Source organism: Ursus arctos, unplaced genomic scaffold (genome assembly GCF_023065955.2).
Source record: "Ursus arctos isolate Adak ecotype North America unplaced genomic scaffold, UrsArc2.0 scaffold_21, whole genome shotgun sequence".
Lineage (NCBI taxonomy): Eukaryota > Metazoa > Chordata > Mammalia > Carnivora > Ursidae > Ursus > Ursus arctos.
The window spans coordinates 48,805,896-48,823,159 of NW_026622886.1; the positions used below are offsets into that span (position 1 = coordinate 48,805,896).

Consider the following 17,264-nt stretch of genomic DNA (forward strand, 5'->3'; position numbering starts at 1 on the left):
AATGAATGAAATCTAGGGTCTGAAAAAAACCTGAGCAAATATTTCCTGGCCGTTCTGAGCGGCACAGGGGAGGGTGGGGCAGCCCGAGTTATCAAATTAAATCCTCAAACACTGGCCGCTCCTAGTCACTGCCGGCTTCAGTCTTGCTGTAACCCAACACAAAGGGAGTCTGGTTTTTTGTGCTTAGCCAAAGGCCGTGCTAGATCATGGCGCCAACTCTCCAAACCTGCCTTCATCCGCCAAAGCTCAGGGATGGAATGGCCAGACGTGCTCCGCCTAAGTGCACGATGCCTCCGGATAGCAGAACTCCACGCCGCCCTTTTCGGGGTGGGTCGTGGTTTTGGTTTTGGTTTTGTTTTTTTTACTTTATGTAAATCCACCAAGCACATCTTTTTTCCTTTGCCTCTTGAGAGCATTCATCAGTTATAGGTATTGCCGGAGTGGTGCGAGCTCTTTGAGAGCAAGAACCAGGAAGGCATTTTGATGACAAAGCCGCTACGTGAGCGTGGATGTGTGGAAGTAACTTGATAATCCTAGACACGCCCTGAACACAGACGGGGCGGTCCACCCGCGCTCCTCTCCACCGCTTCCTCCCTCTCCCGCCCGGCCTTGTGGGCGGCCACGGCACCACCGCCACGGGCTCCTGTGGGTCTGTGTGGGAGGGGATAAGGGGGGCGCCCCCAGGCAGAACCGGCCACCCGCCCATCACTGCCGGCTCCCAAACACTGTCCCACACCCCACTGGCCATTTTACTTTCCCTCTTGTGCGAGGCACAGGGAATATATTAGAGGACAAAAGCAAGACGGGCTGTTTGAGTTTTAGGACAGTTTACTTAAAAGAGGAAAGTCTGGAAAGTAAAAGCCCAAAGAGGAAGTCAAAGAGTTGACCTCGCACAGAACCTGGCAAGGGAGGACTCTGGGAAGAGCTGGACGGGATGAATGAGAGAAGGCAGCTCAGCTCAGAACGACTCTGACATCAGCTCTTCTTCCTGCGTGCCACTGAGGGCAGATAAGATCAGGAAGGGTTACACGACATCAAAGCGACAAAAAGCACAGGTTTTAGGGCCAGATACGGATTTCACTCCAGTGTATGACATCAGGAAAATTATTTAACCTCTCTGAACCTCAACTCGCCTATGATGTAAGATGAAAATATACTCACCTTGTAAGAATTAAATGATATAAAGTGAACCCACACAGGTTTACCATATTTATCGGCCCCTCAGTAGATAACCGTGGCAATTACCAGAGCTCTTGACAAGGGAAGTGGCAAGGGGGAAGCCGACCTTCTTCCTGGGTGGGCCACTCCCCACCCCCCAGGGCAGCCAGGCTTACAGTGGGAACATGGGCAAGTCATTTCCCCCATTGTCGTGAAACAGTGCAGGGTGCCCCACAAGGACATGGCAGGATGGCTGACAAGAGACTAGGAAATGACTTAGGGGAAAAGCTGGGAGGGATGCCTGCCGCGAGAGGCATCATCTCCCCTGCTCACTCTGTGATGTTGCAGTCCTGGGAAGACACACGCGCCATGTCTCTGAGCACTGCCTTCAAGGCTGTGGGCAACGACCCCGGGACCATCACCTGGAGAATAGAGGTGAGCTGGACTGGAGGCGCACCTTCCTCCTCGCGCGGGATCTGGGGGTGGTCTCGGGTGGCCCCGGTCTGCTAAACAACAGCCGCCTGCCACTCCTTCAGTCTCCTCGGTCGGTCACCTTTTCCTATCCTTGACCCCTCCTGGGTGCTCGAAGCAGGTGGTGGCAGGTGGAGGAAATGCTTTTAGCGCTGGAGAGCAGGGCTCTAAGCAAAACTAAGTTTGCCCTTTATCCTGACAGCTGCTCTGTGAGTCTGCACTTCCAGTAAATGCCCTAGAGAAATGGGTGGGGCCTGGGCCCACTAGGGAGACCGAAGACTCCTGGCTGTTTCTGTCAGAAAAACGGAACCTCTCTTTTTCACAGGGCACTCTGGCTCCTGCCAAGTGGTAGGAGAGGTGGAGGTCGGGGGGTGGGGGGTGTTACTGCATAGATCAGGGCACCGCTCACCCCTTCTCCCATCTGGGCTTGAGCCCCTCTGGCTGACTTTGAGCTCCAGAAGTCTACAGCCCTGGCCTGGGCAGCTCCACCTGCTAAATGTAAGAACCCCCCTCCCTGCACCCCTCCTCCCTGCTCCGAGCCCAGGGAGGGGCGGCTGCCTAAAACCCAGAGCCCTTAAGTCTCCCTGTTTATTTCAAAATAGATATTAAAAGTTACCAAAAGTATGGTATATTTAACACTGTTACATTTAACACCCACATCTTACATAGAATATACACGAGTATGGCTGCAGGTGTATGTCGCTTGGAGAGAGTAATGAAAATCCGTATCTGAGACCATGTGAATGGCTCTCCTGGGACAAGCCATATGTGCAGGGGACACATCAAGCCCCCACCCTAGACTCCAATACAGAACGCTGGGCATGGAGCCCCACACACTGCTGGCATTCACCTCTCAGAGCCCCACGGCACCCCCACGTTCTGTCTGCAGCCCTTGCCCGTACTGGGCGGTCAGGGTTGGAGAACAGTGTTGGAGGCAGTGGTGCAGCGGGCCGGAGGTAGGACTGGACTCGACTACTTATATCCAGCTCTCTTCCCTGCAAAGGGCCGGAGGAGCTCATAAGTCTCACAGTTAGTGAGACCAAGCAGGTGGGGAGGGGGAGGGGCGGAAGACAGGGACCCAGACTCAGCCCTGGGGCCATGGGGCAGAGCTCAGCAGAAGCTAGAGTAGAGGGCTGGGCCCGCTAATCCTGGGGCTAGCCTCCACGCCCTGCAGGATCAGCGCGGACATCCTCCTACCTCTCCCCTGCCACCTGTACCACAGGATGGAGGACAGGGAGGCTGGGGCTGGGGGGTGGGATGCAGACTATACACAGCCCTTGTCCTTCCAGAAACTGGAGCTGGCGCTGGTACCCCTGAGTGCCCATGGCAACTTCTATGAGGGGGACTGCTACGTCATCCTCTCGGTGAGCGCCGCCACCCCTCCTTCCCTAGTTCCCATGAGCTTCCCCCCTAAGAGCCGTTCTTGGCTTCCCCGAGATCTGCCGCTGATGCTAATCAGGTCCCCGGCACCCGACTTGATTCTTCCTCAGTGTCCTACAGAACAGCCTCCAGCTTGACTAGAAAGGCCATTCTTAGGGGATGGGGCCCTCGGTCTGAACCTCAGTGAGCCCCCCCCCCCCCCCGCCAGCAGCACTTCTCCCTCCTGGGGCCCACCCCCACATTAAAGTGGCATGGAGGCAGGCCAGGTAAATACAAGGCCACGCCTCAAAGTGCTCATTCCAGCTGAGGAAGCAATATCCCACGTGAGCCGGGCAGGTGGGCAGTGTGTCGGCCGCGGAGTGCAGGAGAGCAAAGCCGCACAAGGTCAGTCCGCAGCTCCACTTGGAAAAGATCCTCACGGGTCTCCCTGCGGTTGGAGAACAGTAAGCTGCCAACTCTCCCCAGATGCAGGAGGAATCTGGGCTGCCAGAGCTTGGGCCACGTAGCAGGTCTGCACAGGGACACTGCCAAGAGGAGAGAGGCCCTGAGCTGCCTCGGGCAGGCCACGAGCCTCCATACACCGCGTTCGTCCTACGGCAGTGGGGGGGGGGGCAGTGAGCTGGCCCCTGACCTGATCTCTCTGGACATCCCAGACGCGGAGAGCGGGCAGCCTCCTCTCCCAGGACATCCACTTCTGGATCGGGAAGGACTCCTCCCAGGATGAGCAGACCTGCGCGGCTGTCTACACCACACAGCTGGACGACTACCTGGGGGGCAGCCCTGTGCAGCACCGAGAGGTCCAGTACCATGAGTCTGACACCTTCCACGGCTACTTCAAGCAGGGCATCATGTGAGTAGTGACACCAGAGCCAGGGCAGAAATGGCAGTTTCCCGAAGAGGAAACCAAAAGGGCCAATCAGTATATGAAGAATCAGAGAAACGGAGATCCAGACAAAGCTGTCACTTCCACCGATCAGAGCAGGGCAGACTAGAGGGCCGGGTGGAGGCAAGCGGTGGCAGGCTGTGGGGAAAGGGGAGCCCTCGTGCCCCACCGGGGGGAGTGAGGTCCAGTCTGGCGGTCAGTGGCTGGAGGACATTCTGCTGTCACGGAGGCCAATCAACTTGCGGGTGTATAACTCGGGACCTCTTAAGCACCCAGCTCCGCAACGGCTCACGAACCAGAATGTTCGCGGCAGTGTCAGAAGTGGTGGTGTGAAGCCGTAGGCATCGTAAGCGCCTGTCACGGGGAGACGGGACAGGAAAAAGTAGCCCATGAGTCCGGGCGGCAGCGGGAGGCGGTGGAGCGGATACCGGCTGAGCTGCGGACAGCTCCTACAAACACCGCGCTTAGGGAACAGAGCAAGACGCAGACCGGAAATAAACAGCAGTGCCAATTTCTGTTTGAACAAAACACATGCCCACAAAACAACAGGATACATTTACCCAAATGAAAATAAAATGGCAGTTGTTCAAAAGTTGGAAGGGATGCCTGTGGAGGGGAGAGGACTGGGGGAGCACATGCAGAGAAAGGGGAATGCATAAATACCGAAAACAGGAGAGGGCTCTTGGATGATAATGTTCCAAGAACTGAGGAGTTTAACTCTCAACTTTGCGCTTGAGATTGGAAACAAAAAGAGGAATTCCGAGGAGCTTGAGAGATCTGAGGCTGGTCCGAGGCTAGCTTCTTGCCGGCTGGCAGTCGCACTGACTGAGGACCTGCTGGGCACAGCGCGCCCCAGAGAGTCACCAGGGAGCCCAGAGACAAACGCCCTGCTCCAGGGTGACTCTCTGCTCGTCCTGCAGGTGCAGGACAGCTACCTGCAGGACAGCTGGGATGGAGACGGGGTGGGGGTAAACGCCAGGGCCAGGAGAGCAGACTCCCTGAACGGGTTTGTCAGAAGGCCAGCGTCATTAATGCTGCTGCCCGGCCTGGGCCCCTCTCCTTGTCACACGCTGAGATTCAGACAGTTGCTAGAACCAACCAAGCTCGCACTACGGGGTCCTCACCGTGGCTGCACCCGCTGGAACACTAGTCCTCTGTTGGTTCCTAGTCCTCTTAATATGTCGGCTTGAATGTCACTCCTTCGGAGAAGACTGCCCCGACACTCTGTCAAAAAGGCCGTCACTGTGTCTCCTTCTGCGGCCGCACTTACCACCAGCTCTATTTCCCTGGCTAGTTAGCGCCGCCGCCCGGAGGGCAGAGGCTGAGTCTGCGTAACTGACCCGGGGCTCCCCAGGCCCGAGTGCATAAATAACTGGGGGTTATCTGGATGTGCCCTCAGCTACAAGAAGGGGGGCGTGGCCTCTGGGATGAAGCACGTGGAGACCAACACCTATGACGTGAAACGGTTGTTACACGTGAAGGGGAAAAGAAACATCAGGGCCACCGAGGTAAGTCCTGCCCACCGTCTGTCCTGGGCCCAGAGCCTCTCCACCTGGCTCCTGAACGACGTCTCCATCTCCTCTGCAGGTGGAAATGAGCTGGGACAGTTTTAACCAAGGTGATGTCTTCTTGCTGGACCTTGGCAAGGTCATCATCCAGTGGAATGGCCCAGAGAGCAACAGCGGGGAGCGCCTGAAGGTGTGCTTCTTCCAGTCTTAGCACCTTCTCCTCTCCCTCAGGCCTGCTCACGGGGCTTGCACTCTCTCAGTTGCCTTTTCCGTCTTCCTTCCCCACGGCTCTTCCGGGAGATGCGGGAGATGCGGAGACAGACCCCTGCCTTGGAGCAGTCTGTTTCAGAGACAGGCCAAGTGCGTGAGTCTGTGACTCACCCCGGCGTCCTGAGCCTCAGAGTAACTCCTGTGTCTGGGACCCAGGTCACTTCCCCGGAAGCCAGCAAGCACCAAGGGGGCCCAGCGGGACTGAGTGCTTCTTTGGGCTTCTTTGACAGGCTATGCTTCTGGCAAAGGATATCCGGGACAGGGAACGAGGGGGCCGTGCTGAAATAGGCGTGATCGAGGGAGACAAGGAGGCTGCAAGTCCGGCGCTGATGAAGGTCCTTCAGGACACCCTTGGCCGGCGCTCTGTTATCAAGCCTGCCCTGCCTGATGAGGTCATAGATCAGCGGCAGAAATCAAACATCACGCTGTACCAGTGAGTAACTAAACCTGGCTTAGGGGGGAAGATGTCCCCTCGAAAACCAAGCACCCGTGCCTGGGTCCTCATTGTGGGTACAGGCGTCTGGCTTTCTTTTTACCCTTTTCAAGGGCGGCTTGCAGAAGGAGCTCAGTGTTCCCCACTCAAGGAGGCAGCTACTGTCAGTTCTTGTCAGCAACCCTCCCTGGTCTCTTGAGAAGACTCTTCCTTTACTTGAGTCTGTCCATGCGCGGGGATGCGGAGGGGATCCTGTTCGGGAGAGAGTGCACCAAAGTGTCCTCTTGAGAACAGAGTCCCTCACACTCCTGTGTGCGGTCAAGCCATGCCTGTCAGAAGAGGGCAAACTTTCCCCAGAAACGCTATACTAGAACGAAGCCAGCAAAATACCAAATTGACTACAGGATGCTTTGTAGAAGAGAAGGCACAGGCTAATTTCTCCCCGTTTCTAGTGTCTCGGACTCAGCCGGGCAGCTGGCCGTCACCGAGGTAGCAACGAGACCGCTGGTCCAGGACTTGCTGAACCATGACGTGAGTAGAGCTTGGGCGGGCGCGGCTCCCGTGGCCTGCCCTGGCCTCAGAGATCTTCCTTATGGTCCCGAGTGGCAGTAACCACCTCTCTCCCTGCCCCTCAGGACTGCTACATCTTAGACCAAAGTGGAACCAAGATCTATGTGTGGAAAGGGAGAGGAGCCACAAAGATTGAGAAACAGACGGCCATGTCTAAAGCCCTGGTAGGAGCTCCGGACGTACGGTATTGTCCAAAACCCTCTGTCAGGAAACGTCAGATGTGTTCAGAGAGCCACACGGGGCACTCGGGCTTATGGCGTCACAGTTACACACACGGGCTCCAGTCAGACAACCTGGGAACAAATCCAGGCGTAACAGACAACTCCTGGGGTTGTTGTGAGGCGCCAGGGACGCCTGTGAGGCACTTAGAACGGCGCCTGGCGCCAGCGGCTGCTATCGCCGAAGCACGTCACAGCCACGGCCCCGGCCTCAAGGGGCCCGTGACGCCGTCGGGCCCCCGCAGATGAACCCAGCAGGACGCGCTTACGCAGCGAGAAGTGAGCGAATGAATGTGGCGCAAGCTCAGCGGGGACGTGAAGGCGGCAGGAACACAGTATAAAGGTCTTGCAAAAAAAAAACAAAACAAAACCTGGTAATAATCATGACAGGCCAATCCGGAGGTATGAAAATGTTCCCTCCGTCCTCTCCTTGAGGCAGGCAACTTGGCCCCTAGACATAAGTGAGTTAGCATCTGCCTCTGGCTCCCCAGTCCTACCAACTGGCTTCGAAGGGGTGAGTCACCAGGCAAGCAAGGAACCAGTGCATTCCCTGACCGACCTGCCTTTCGGGGGCGGGGGTGTCTGCAGAACTTCATCCAGATGAAGGGCTATCCCGGCAGCACCAACGTGGAGACCATCAACGACGGCGCGGAGTCGGCCATGTTCAAGCAGCTGTTCCAGAAGTGGTCAGTGAAGGAGCAGACCGTGGGCCTGGGGAAAACGTTTGGTGTCGGTAAAATCGGTGAGACTGCTCCCCAGATGGCCTGCCCACCGCTGGACTCTCCAGAGAGGCAGGCGCAGGTGTCTTCACTCACTTGCCTTCTCCCAACCCCGTCTCTGCAGCTAAAGTTCTCCAGGATAAATTCGATGTGACTCTGCTGCACACCAGGCCGGAGCTCGCTGCCCAGGACCGGATGGTCGATGACGGCACCGGGGCAGTTGAGGTGAGTCCGTGGCTGGCATCCCAGGGCAGCGGGCACCGGCCTCCTACGGCTTCGCTGGAGAGGAGGGAGCGGGGGACTCTGGTCTGCTTTGCTGTCGTTTCCATCTCTGGGACCTCAGGAGTCGTCTCTCAGAGGTGCCCGGAGTCTGCCGCGCTTTCCCACAACCCCCCAGGGAAGCGAAAGGCCAACACCCCCGGGTGCTATCAGTAACTCACCTGGCAGAAATAGTCAAATCATCTCAGAGCCATGATGGGGACGCATGTGAGCAGGAATGATCCGGTTCTTCTCGGGATTCAAATCATGCAAATGTGATAGGCCCTCACAACTGGGAAAGAACCAGAGAGGGAAGGTGGTCTTGGGGTGGATGTTAGTGCCTCACCGGCCTGGATTCTCTGCTAAGCCCAGCCCAGTTCCCTTCGGGCAGCCGTCTCCTCAAAGAGCAAGCCCATCTCTGGGAAACCGTGTCTCCTTCCGTGTCCAGGTCTGGAGGATCGAAAACCTGGAGCTGGTCCCCGTGGAGCATCAGTGGTACGGCTTCTTTTACGGGGGGGACTGCTATCTGGTTCTCTACACATACGAGGTGACTGGGAAGCCACACTACGTCTTGTACATCTGGCAGGTAGGGCTGACGCGGGCTCTTGACTTTGGATCCTGACGCTTCCTCTGGCCACTGGCCGGGGGCGAGGCGGGGCAGGAACCCATCACTCCCCTCTCACCCCTGCAGGGCCGCCATGCCTCCAAGGATGAGCTGGCGGCTTCGGCATACCAGGCGGTGGCGGTGGATCAGCAGTTCGGCGGGGCGCCTGTGCAGGTCCGAGTCACCATGGGGAAGGAGCCACGCCACTTCATGGCCATCTTCAAAGGGAAGCTGGTCATCTTTGAGGTGAGACCCCCTCGGATAAAAGGACCCCAGGAGCAGGAATACTCAGACAAATAAGTCAGCAGGAGGCTACCATATAGGACGGGAGGGATGGAGACCAGGGCTGGGGGTAGACACGGACGAGAAGAGGGTTAATCTCCCTGAAACATTCAAGGGAATCCCAGTTGCCCAGGCCTTCAAGTCCAAACCACTGCCCAGCTAATGTTCAAGGTCTTTCACGATCTGACCCGTATTACCCATGCGGGCGTGCTACTCTCAGCGCCCTAACCCACGCTTTTCACTCCAGTGAGGGGGTCTCCTCATTAGAACGCCCACGTGCCACATCACGCCCTGTCCAGCCTCGCCCCTGGATGGGCCCCTTCCAATCCAAGTCCCGCTTTCTCCGTGAAGCCCTGGCTGAAGCACTACCAGGAATGTATGATGTCATATGCTTGATATCACCCCACCCTGTGTCAAGTCCTAGTCTTGTCATTTATTAACGGTTGCTAAGCCTCAGTTTTCCCCTCTGTACCGGAGGATAATAAACACCTGCTTCAGAGGCGCCTGGGTGGCTCAGTCAGTTAAGGGTCCTACTCTTGATTTCAGCTCAGGTCAGGATCTCAGGGCTGTGAGACTGAGCCCCAAGTCAGGCTCCACACTCAGCAGGGAGGCTGCTTGGGATTCTCTCTCCCTCTCTCTCTCCCTCTCCCTCTCCCTCTCCCCCTCCTTCTGCTCACAAGCATGTGCACATGTTCTCTTTCTCTCTCTTTTAAATAAGTAAGTCTTTAAAAATAAATACCTCCTTCACAATTATTATGAGGTTCCATTAAACGATGCAGGTAAGGCACCAGCCACAGAGCCTAGCATATGGTAAGTCTCAGAATGAGAGCTAATATTTTTGGTACCATAATTCCAGCTCACCTGACCTCTCCCCGTTGGCATGGAAACTCCCCCAGGGCAAAAGCAGCGTTAAATTCATCTGTAATCTCTACAAAGGCTAGCCCAGTGCTCTGTTCACACGGTGCTCCCTAGAACCAGATTCTGCTTTTCTCCTCCTCTCTAGGGTGGGACTTCCAGAAAGGGGAATGCTGAGCCCGATCCGCCAGTAAGGCTCTTCCAGATTCAAGGAAATGACAAATCTAACACCAAAGCGGTGGAAGTTCCAGCCTTAGCCTCCTCCCTAAACTCCAATGACGTCTTTCTGCTGCGAACCCAGGCAGCGCACTACCTGTGGTACGGCAAGGTAAGACGCCGAGCCCCGGGGTCACACCAGCCCTTTGGAGCCCAGCCCTATGCCCACCTCCCTGTCAGCAAGGGCGAAGGAACTATAAAGTAGGCTGGAGCAGGCCTCCGGAAAAGGAGGCTTTTCCTCAAGGATCTCCAAAGGAACTGCCAGTGTTCGCCACACGTAGAAACTCACTGGCAGCATTGCTCACACCCAGGAGACGCTCCATCAGCTTCTACACAGAGAGAGGCTGGATAAGTCAGTCTTTCCACACCAGTGTGGCGGATTGTGATAGGACAGGCATTAACATTGCTCATAAACACTAAAAATGTGATTTTGTCAATTCGGAGGGCATCTACATTAAAAAGCACTAAAACTGTTTTACAAAAGAGAAGTGAGCAGGAAAAGATGCCCCACGGCTATCAGGGCAGTGCTAGTGAAAACCCCAGAGGTGCGCTGTATGCCTAGCAGAACGGCTAAAAAACCTGACAGTATCAAGTGCAGGTGAGGACACAGAATGATAGGAACTCGGGCGCACTGCTGTGGGGACGCAAATACAGCCTTTGGAAAACGACTGGGCAGTTTCTTGTAAAACACACGCCTGTGATCCAGCGATCCCACGCCTAGGTGTCTACCCATGAGAAAGAGAAGACTACCTTCACACAAATATATATAGCACCTTTATTCATAACCACCCAAAACTGGAAGGAACGCCCCTGGAGAATGGAAGACAGTGGTACATTCATACAGTGGGCACTGCTCAGCAGCACACACACAAAAGCTGTCGGGCCTCACGACAAGGGTGACTCTCCCGTGCCCCGTGCCAAGTGAGGGAAGCCAAACTCAAAGGCTACCTAGTGGATGATTCCGTTGATACCATTCCGGAAAAGGCAAGCTGTAGTGAAGAACAGATTGGTGGTTGCCAGAGGTTAAGAATTTGGGGAGGGTCTGATGACAAAAGGGGAGTAGCCTGAGGGAATTTTTTGCAGGGCTGAGGCAATGTTCTCTATCTTTGTTTTGATGGTTGTGTTGCTGGAGACTCATAGAACTGCACATCAAAAAGAGTGAATTTTCTTGAATGTAAGCAATAAATTTAAATTTTTTATCTTAAAAAAAAAAAAAACAACAAAACAAAGGAAGGTGCTAAAATTCCAACCGAAGCTGAAACAAAGGTACAAAGGTGCCTCCTACCAACACCCACTGTGGGTTTCGAAGTCTAGGCCTGCTCTTTGCCACCACGCTGCTTCCCCCGCCCCGCCCCTCCTTTCCCAGCACCAGAACAAACCTCCCCATCCTGAGGTTCTGTGGCCTGCTAGCTGATCCAGGTGCACTCAGTGTGGCTCCCCCCCACACACACATCGACGTGTCTACGTGTGACTAACACTTGCGCTGTCCTCACCCCGCTCCCAGGGGTCCAGTGGGGATGAGCGGGCGATGGCTAAGGAGCTGGCCAGCCTTCTCTGCGAGGGCACTGAGGACGCTGTGGCCGAGGGCCAGGAGCCGGTGGAGTTCTGGGACCTGCTGGGAGGGAAAACGGCCTACGCCAACGACAAAAGGTACGGCAACGCGGTGTCCCCTCCTCTGGGCTCCCCCTGCCGCCCAGGCTTGTGAAGTGCACAAACTCTAGGATGCCTTTCAGTTTTAAAAACCTGGTTTAATGAACCACTGAACTCTACCCCTGAAACCAATACTGAACTGCATGTCAACTAACTAGAATTTAAATTTTTAAAAAACGCATGATTCCTCAGTAGCCCAGTCCCTCTAAATGGACCGTATTGCAGACTACAGCAGGAAATCCTAGATGTGCAGCCTCGTCTCTTCGAATGTTCCAATAACACTGGGCGGTTCGTTGTCACTGAGATCACAGACTTCACCCAAGACGACCTGAACCCAGGTGATGTGATGCTCCTGGATACCTGGGACCAGGTAAGACACAGCCAGAGAACCCGGAACAAGTGACGAAGACCTGCCCACACTTCAGGCTATTTTTCATGTCACACCTCCCCTGCCAGGATAACCCCGAGGTAGCCCTGGCCCATCCCCAAGTCAACCAAACATCTGTCAGTGGCAACCAAAGGAAGAGCCCACTTTTTGCCAGGGATGGAGAGAACAGACTGTTGTTTCAAACTGACCACCTTGGGAAGTTTCCCACCCTGCCTCGGGAAAATCGGTCCATCTTATCATCATGCACTTCTTTTTCTTACGCAGCACCAGGCTCCACACTCAGAGAGATGGGCCGCTTAGGGAACATAGGGCCGTAAAGGGGAGATCGCCAAGGCAACCCCTCCCTGACATCCTATTTTCTTCAGCTCAGCTCAGCAAACATACTCAGCACTTCCTTCGTGCCCCAGTGACTGTGGTAGGGGTAGGGTCACCAAGGTGAAGGGCCGCTGCTCTCAGAGTTTACAGGCTGATGGAGGGGCTCGACAGAGAAACATCATTTTGCTACATTGGAGGTATGGTGCCACGGGAACACAAATTAGGGGCGCTCAGCATAGTTTAGGGGTTCAGAGAAGACTTCCTGGAGGAGGTGGCTCCCAGGCTGAATCTCAAAGGACGAGTGGGCATTAATCAGGTAGAGAGCCTCCTGGGCAAAGGCAACAGCACAAGTAAAAAGCAAGGCCTGGAATAGTTTAGTATACAGGGAACTACCGACAACATCATCAGACCATGAGATAGAGTAAAGGAGTTCGAGATGAAGCTGAGAAGTAGGTATTGGCCTTACCTACCATGTCGAGTTTGAAATTTATCCTGAAAAGCTATGGAAATTTAAGCAGGTGAATGACACGGTCGCTGTGTTTTCAATAGATCACCCTGCAAAGTGGGGGGGGGGGGGGACAGGGGGAAACGACAGAAGAATGTGTGCTGGGAATGTGTGCTGAGAGCACTGTAACAGTTGAGTAAGAGGAATAAGAGCCACCTTGGGCAGCACGGGGGCCGTGGGGTCAGGGTGGAGGGATGGTGATACATATGACAAATGCAGAGGCAGTAAACGGTGACTCGATGGGTACAGGGGGACCCGGGATGGCTCCCAGGTTACTGCCCTGGGTGACTGGATGGATGCAGACACAGACACAAGTCTAGAAAAGAAGAGCTGCATTTGGGGGGTTCTGTTTGAGGTTCCTAGAGACAGCCGTGGGGCAGGGGGGTGTCCTGCAAGAAGCTGAGTTCGGGAAGCCGACGTTCAGCGAGAGCTGGGGACGGGCATGCAGATTTAGGAGGCACACGTGGAATGAAAGTCACAAACACCAAGCCGATTCTGGGAAAAACCTTTCCCCTGCTGAACAAATGAAGCTGGGAAAGTCTCTGAGGCTGTGATTCGCTGGGGAGGGAGAGGAAGGGCAGTGGTCTGGCCTAGTACTTAGTCCTTGACAGAGCGCGTTCAGGTGCCACCTCTCCCACGACAGGTGTTCTTGTGGATCGGGGCCGAGGCCGAGGCCACAGAGAAGGAGAGCGCCCTGGAGACAGCCCGGGAGTACCTGCGCGCTCACCCCAGCGGCCGGGACACCGGCGCACCAACGCTGATCATCAAACAGGGCTTCGAGCCTCCCATCTTCACAGGCTGGTTCTTGGCCTGGGACCCTCATATTTGGAGCGTAAGCACAGAGAGAAGGGGGGAGACTTCCCTACTGCCCGGGTGCTCCGCACGAATAGCTCAGTGCGAAGGGGGGTACTGACTCAAGGGCTGAGGCGATCCAGGACCACATTTCCCCAACCCCTCTCCGCTCCCCTGCTTTTCACGTTCCTTCTCTTCTCCGCCCACCACGGCACTAAGTCCGGCTAGAGAACTCACAGCTTGTCTCAGGAATAAGCCATGTGTGGAAGTAACAAATGGTTGATAAAGTTTATCCACACACATCTCCTTTTTGAGCTTTACAGCCACCCTGACAGCTGGGGCAAACGTTGTTTCCCAGTTAAAAAGGAGGAGGCTTACAGGAGAGGGGACTTGTCAAAAGTCACAATGAACCACTGGGAAGAAGCCGGGTTTTCTGACTCCTAGTCAACTGCTCTGTCTTCTTTGGTCTTGTATGGAGGATTAAGGAACACCAGCAAAGAACGCAGATCATGTGTAAGGACCTTCCAACCTGGCGTGGACCCAGAAGAGGGGATTTTCATTTCTGCTTAGCCCTGCAATGTCTTCTGATTCCCCGACTGCTTTGCTTTCCTCACGGGGCGGTGAGCCTGAGATTCCCTCCCCCCATAGGCAGCACCTTGTCCTGTCTTCTCTCTGTTTCAGGCACGCAGGTCCTATGAGCAGTTAAAAGAAGAGCTGGGAGACGCCGCTGCTATCACGATAATCACTGCTGTGAGTTGGGTCTGCTCTTGGAGAAGCAAGTCGCACAGCAGCCGGGGCCAGAGAGAAACCCTAAACGCTAGAGTCCCCGCACGGGTGAAACCCTATCATGTCCTTCTCAGTATCACTCTCGTGGGCTATTTTGATTTAAGATTGTTTTAAGCAATAGCAAAGCAGGCCTCAAAGCCAAGTTCCTCATTTTACGGCCTTCCAGAATTTAGAATAGACTTGCTGCTTAAAGAAACAAATATATTTTTAAAATATAAATATAAGCAATTCTGACCGAGGAATCACCTAGAATTATGGACTGAACATTTTTGTCTTCCAAAATTTGTATACTGAACCCCTAACCCCTAATGTGATGGTATGTGGGGGTGGGGCCTTTAGGGGTTAACGAGTGCCCTTGAAGGAAGAGCTATGAGGGCTTGCTCTCTTGCTCTCTGCCGTGTGAGGACACACTGGGAAAGTGCCACCCACAAGCCAGGAAGCGGGCTCTCCCCAGACCCAGGATTTGCGGACACCTTGATCTTGGACTTCCTAGCCTCCAGAACTATGGGAAATGAATGTCTGTTGTTTAAGCTGAAAAAAAAAACAAAAACTACAAAAACTAATTTTATTATTCAATTCTATCATTCAGGACAGATTCAAATGACTGGCACTATTTTTCATAAATAATAAGCTTCTAACCCAAATGATATGCTTACCCGCTTCTGACGGCGAAGTCCACACACACTCAGCCCATTACCCCCTCTCTGGCCAGGAATCCGACCGCTCTTGGGCAGCAGGATGAGCCGTGGTCGCAGGTGTCCAAGCCATCTGCAGCTCTATCCTCTGTGCTCTACAAACTCAAGATTCCAAAGCTAACGGCCATGTAGTATCTTTAAAATGTGTTTAACCACAGTATGACTTCAATTAGAAGTCATTTAAAGGCTGGAAATGTAGAGCCTAAAGACAAGTGCCGAAAGGAGGTCTGTGATCACAGTATCTGAAAGAGACCGAAGCACAGCACTACGCCACACTGGCTCCATAGGATTTACCAGACTCACTGAATCCGCTTTCCCAAGAAGGACCCCAACATCTGAATATTTTAGATTCCCAGGGGATTCTGACATGCAGCCAGCTTTAGGGACCATCGCTCAAAAAGACGATCGCAGCGGGTGCAGTGGTATCAGCACTTCACCTGCACAGACCCTGAACAGTCTCTTACCCTGTCTCCATTCTTATCTCACCTAGGACATGAGGAATGCAACCCTCACCCTGAATTCTGAGCCAAAATATTACCCTATTGAAGTTCTGTTGAAAAACCAAAATCAGGAGCTGCCTGAGGATGTGAACCCTGCCAAAAAGGAGGTGAGAGCAAGGACCTTCTCTGTCTTGTTCACCACCACGTTCTCCACTTTTCAGCACCTAAAACCGTGCCTGGCAGAATGTATGCACTCTTGAAGTTTTGGTGGAATGAAATAGCATTTTGATGTTGAATGAATTCACTTATTTTCCCCTCAAAGGAGTGGATTTGGGAAGGGTCTCTGGGTTTTCCGCAATGTCTTAGCTAACTAACTCTTAAGGATCTGGACTACAACTTTCTTGAAAACAGAAGCCGTATCTTAGTACTTTTACTCAGACAGCAGCTATCCAGAAAGCATCAATAAATAAATGTTAGGAGAATTTTATGCTCTGAACAAGATTCACTTGATCGTGCATTCAAAAATGTCTGGATAAAAAATGGTAGATCAGGGCATGGAACAAGGAAACCCAGCACTCTATTTCGTTCTCCATGCAGCCAAAACCTCATGTCTAGAATTCATCATATATAACCCAATTCTTGTTCTTCCGGCCAGAAACTGGTGCCAGATGGGACCAGAAGAGCAGCAAATCCGGTCAGCTTCTGCTCAGGCCAAAATGGGACTCCATAACCCCAGAACCCTCCAATTAATAATTCAAGTCCATTCCAGACTTTCTGAAAAATCCCTTCTCCTTCCCCCTTCAAAGACGGTCTCTCGGCTCTACCCTCCCCCGCTCTGTTGGTGTTGATGGGTGCCATGCCTTCCTCCTAACTAGAGACTTTGTTTTCTCTCCTAGAATTACCTCTCTGAACAGGATTTTATTTCTGTGTTTGGCATCACAAGAGGGCAATTTGCTGCTCTGCCTGGCTGGAAGCAGCTCCAAATGAAGAAAGAAAAGGGGCTTTTCTAAGGCAAGAAGCTATATGCCTATTGCAAGACCACAGAAGAGAGCAGACAGTCCCAATAACAGGAAAGAATTTATCTACCAACTTTTGCCTAATAGCCAGCTACTTAGATACAGTAAGGTCTGCAAATCACAGCACGTTCTCCATCTTTCTCACCCCTGCATTCCGTAGTTATATACCTAAAATGTTAACCACTTACTTTTTGATTTTTGTGGCCTTCCGGCTAAGGTCTCAGCAGAAAGCACCACAACTGCATGAATCCAGAAAAGTCAGAGAAAAAAAACAACTGAGTTTAAAGTGTTTCATAATGGGGCTAGGATGTAAGGTTGTTTTAAATTCTAAGATCCGTGTTTGCAAAATCTATTTAACCCACCAATCACTGAAGTTATTCCCATATATACCCCAAGGGCAAAATCCAAATGCCCAGATCTGTACGTGCCAGAGATGTTTAACTCTTCAAATAAAGATATCTGTATGAGCAAATGGGAGTTCTTTTCAGTATTTGGGGTTTGCCGGTTATGGTAATTATTTTGTGATGCTGGTGGGGTGCCTGGGTGGCTCAGTCGTTAAGCGTCTGCCTTCGGCTCAGGGCGTGATCCCAGAGTCCTTGGGATCAAGCCCCACATCGGGCTCCCTGCTCTGCTGGAAGCCTGCTTCTTCCTCTCCCACTCCCCCTGCTTGTGTTCCCTCTCTCGCTGGCTATGTCTCTGTCAAATAAATAAATAAAATCCTTAAAAAAAATTTTTTTTGTGATGCTGGGAGAAACGTCTCGGTACTGGGGTAGTAAAGAGGCGCTGCTGAGTTCTCTGGATAACTGGACCACTGTAAGTCCTGTTTCTGGCACAAGAATGTCAACATCTGCC

At 53.4% G+C, this 17,264-nt stretch overlaps 1 protein-coding gene across 1 annotated transcript; it reads left to right on the top strand.

Moving 5' to 3' along the window:
• The first annotated feature begins 151 nt into the window (after positions 1-151).
• On the top strand, positions 152-16,884 carry AVIL (advillin). Its single transcript, XM_026500139.4, has 19 exons — positions 152-1,593; positions 2,919-2,993; positions 3,663-3,859; positions 5,292-5,400; positions 5,480-5,590; positions 5,901-6,103; positions 6,556-6,634; positions 6,739-6,837; positions 7,480-7,633; positions 7,735-7,835; positions 8,317-8,454; positions 8,560-8,718; positions 9,758-9,937; positions 11,330-11,475; positions 11,701-11,845; positions 13,327-13,515; positions 14,157-14,225; positions 15,447-15,563; positions 16,293-16,884. Exons 1-19 carry the CDS (start codon positions 1,408-1,410, stop codon positions 16,404-16,406), a joined length of 2,571 nt encoding a protein of 856 aa, XP_026355924.2. The 5' UTR covers positions 152-1,407; the 3' UTR covers positions 16,407-16,884.
• The last annotated feature ends 380 nt before the right edge of the window (positions 16,885-17,264 follow it).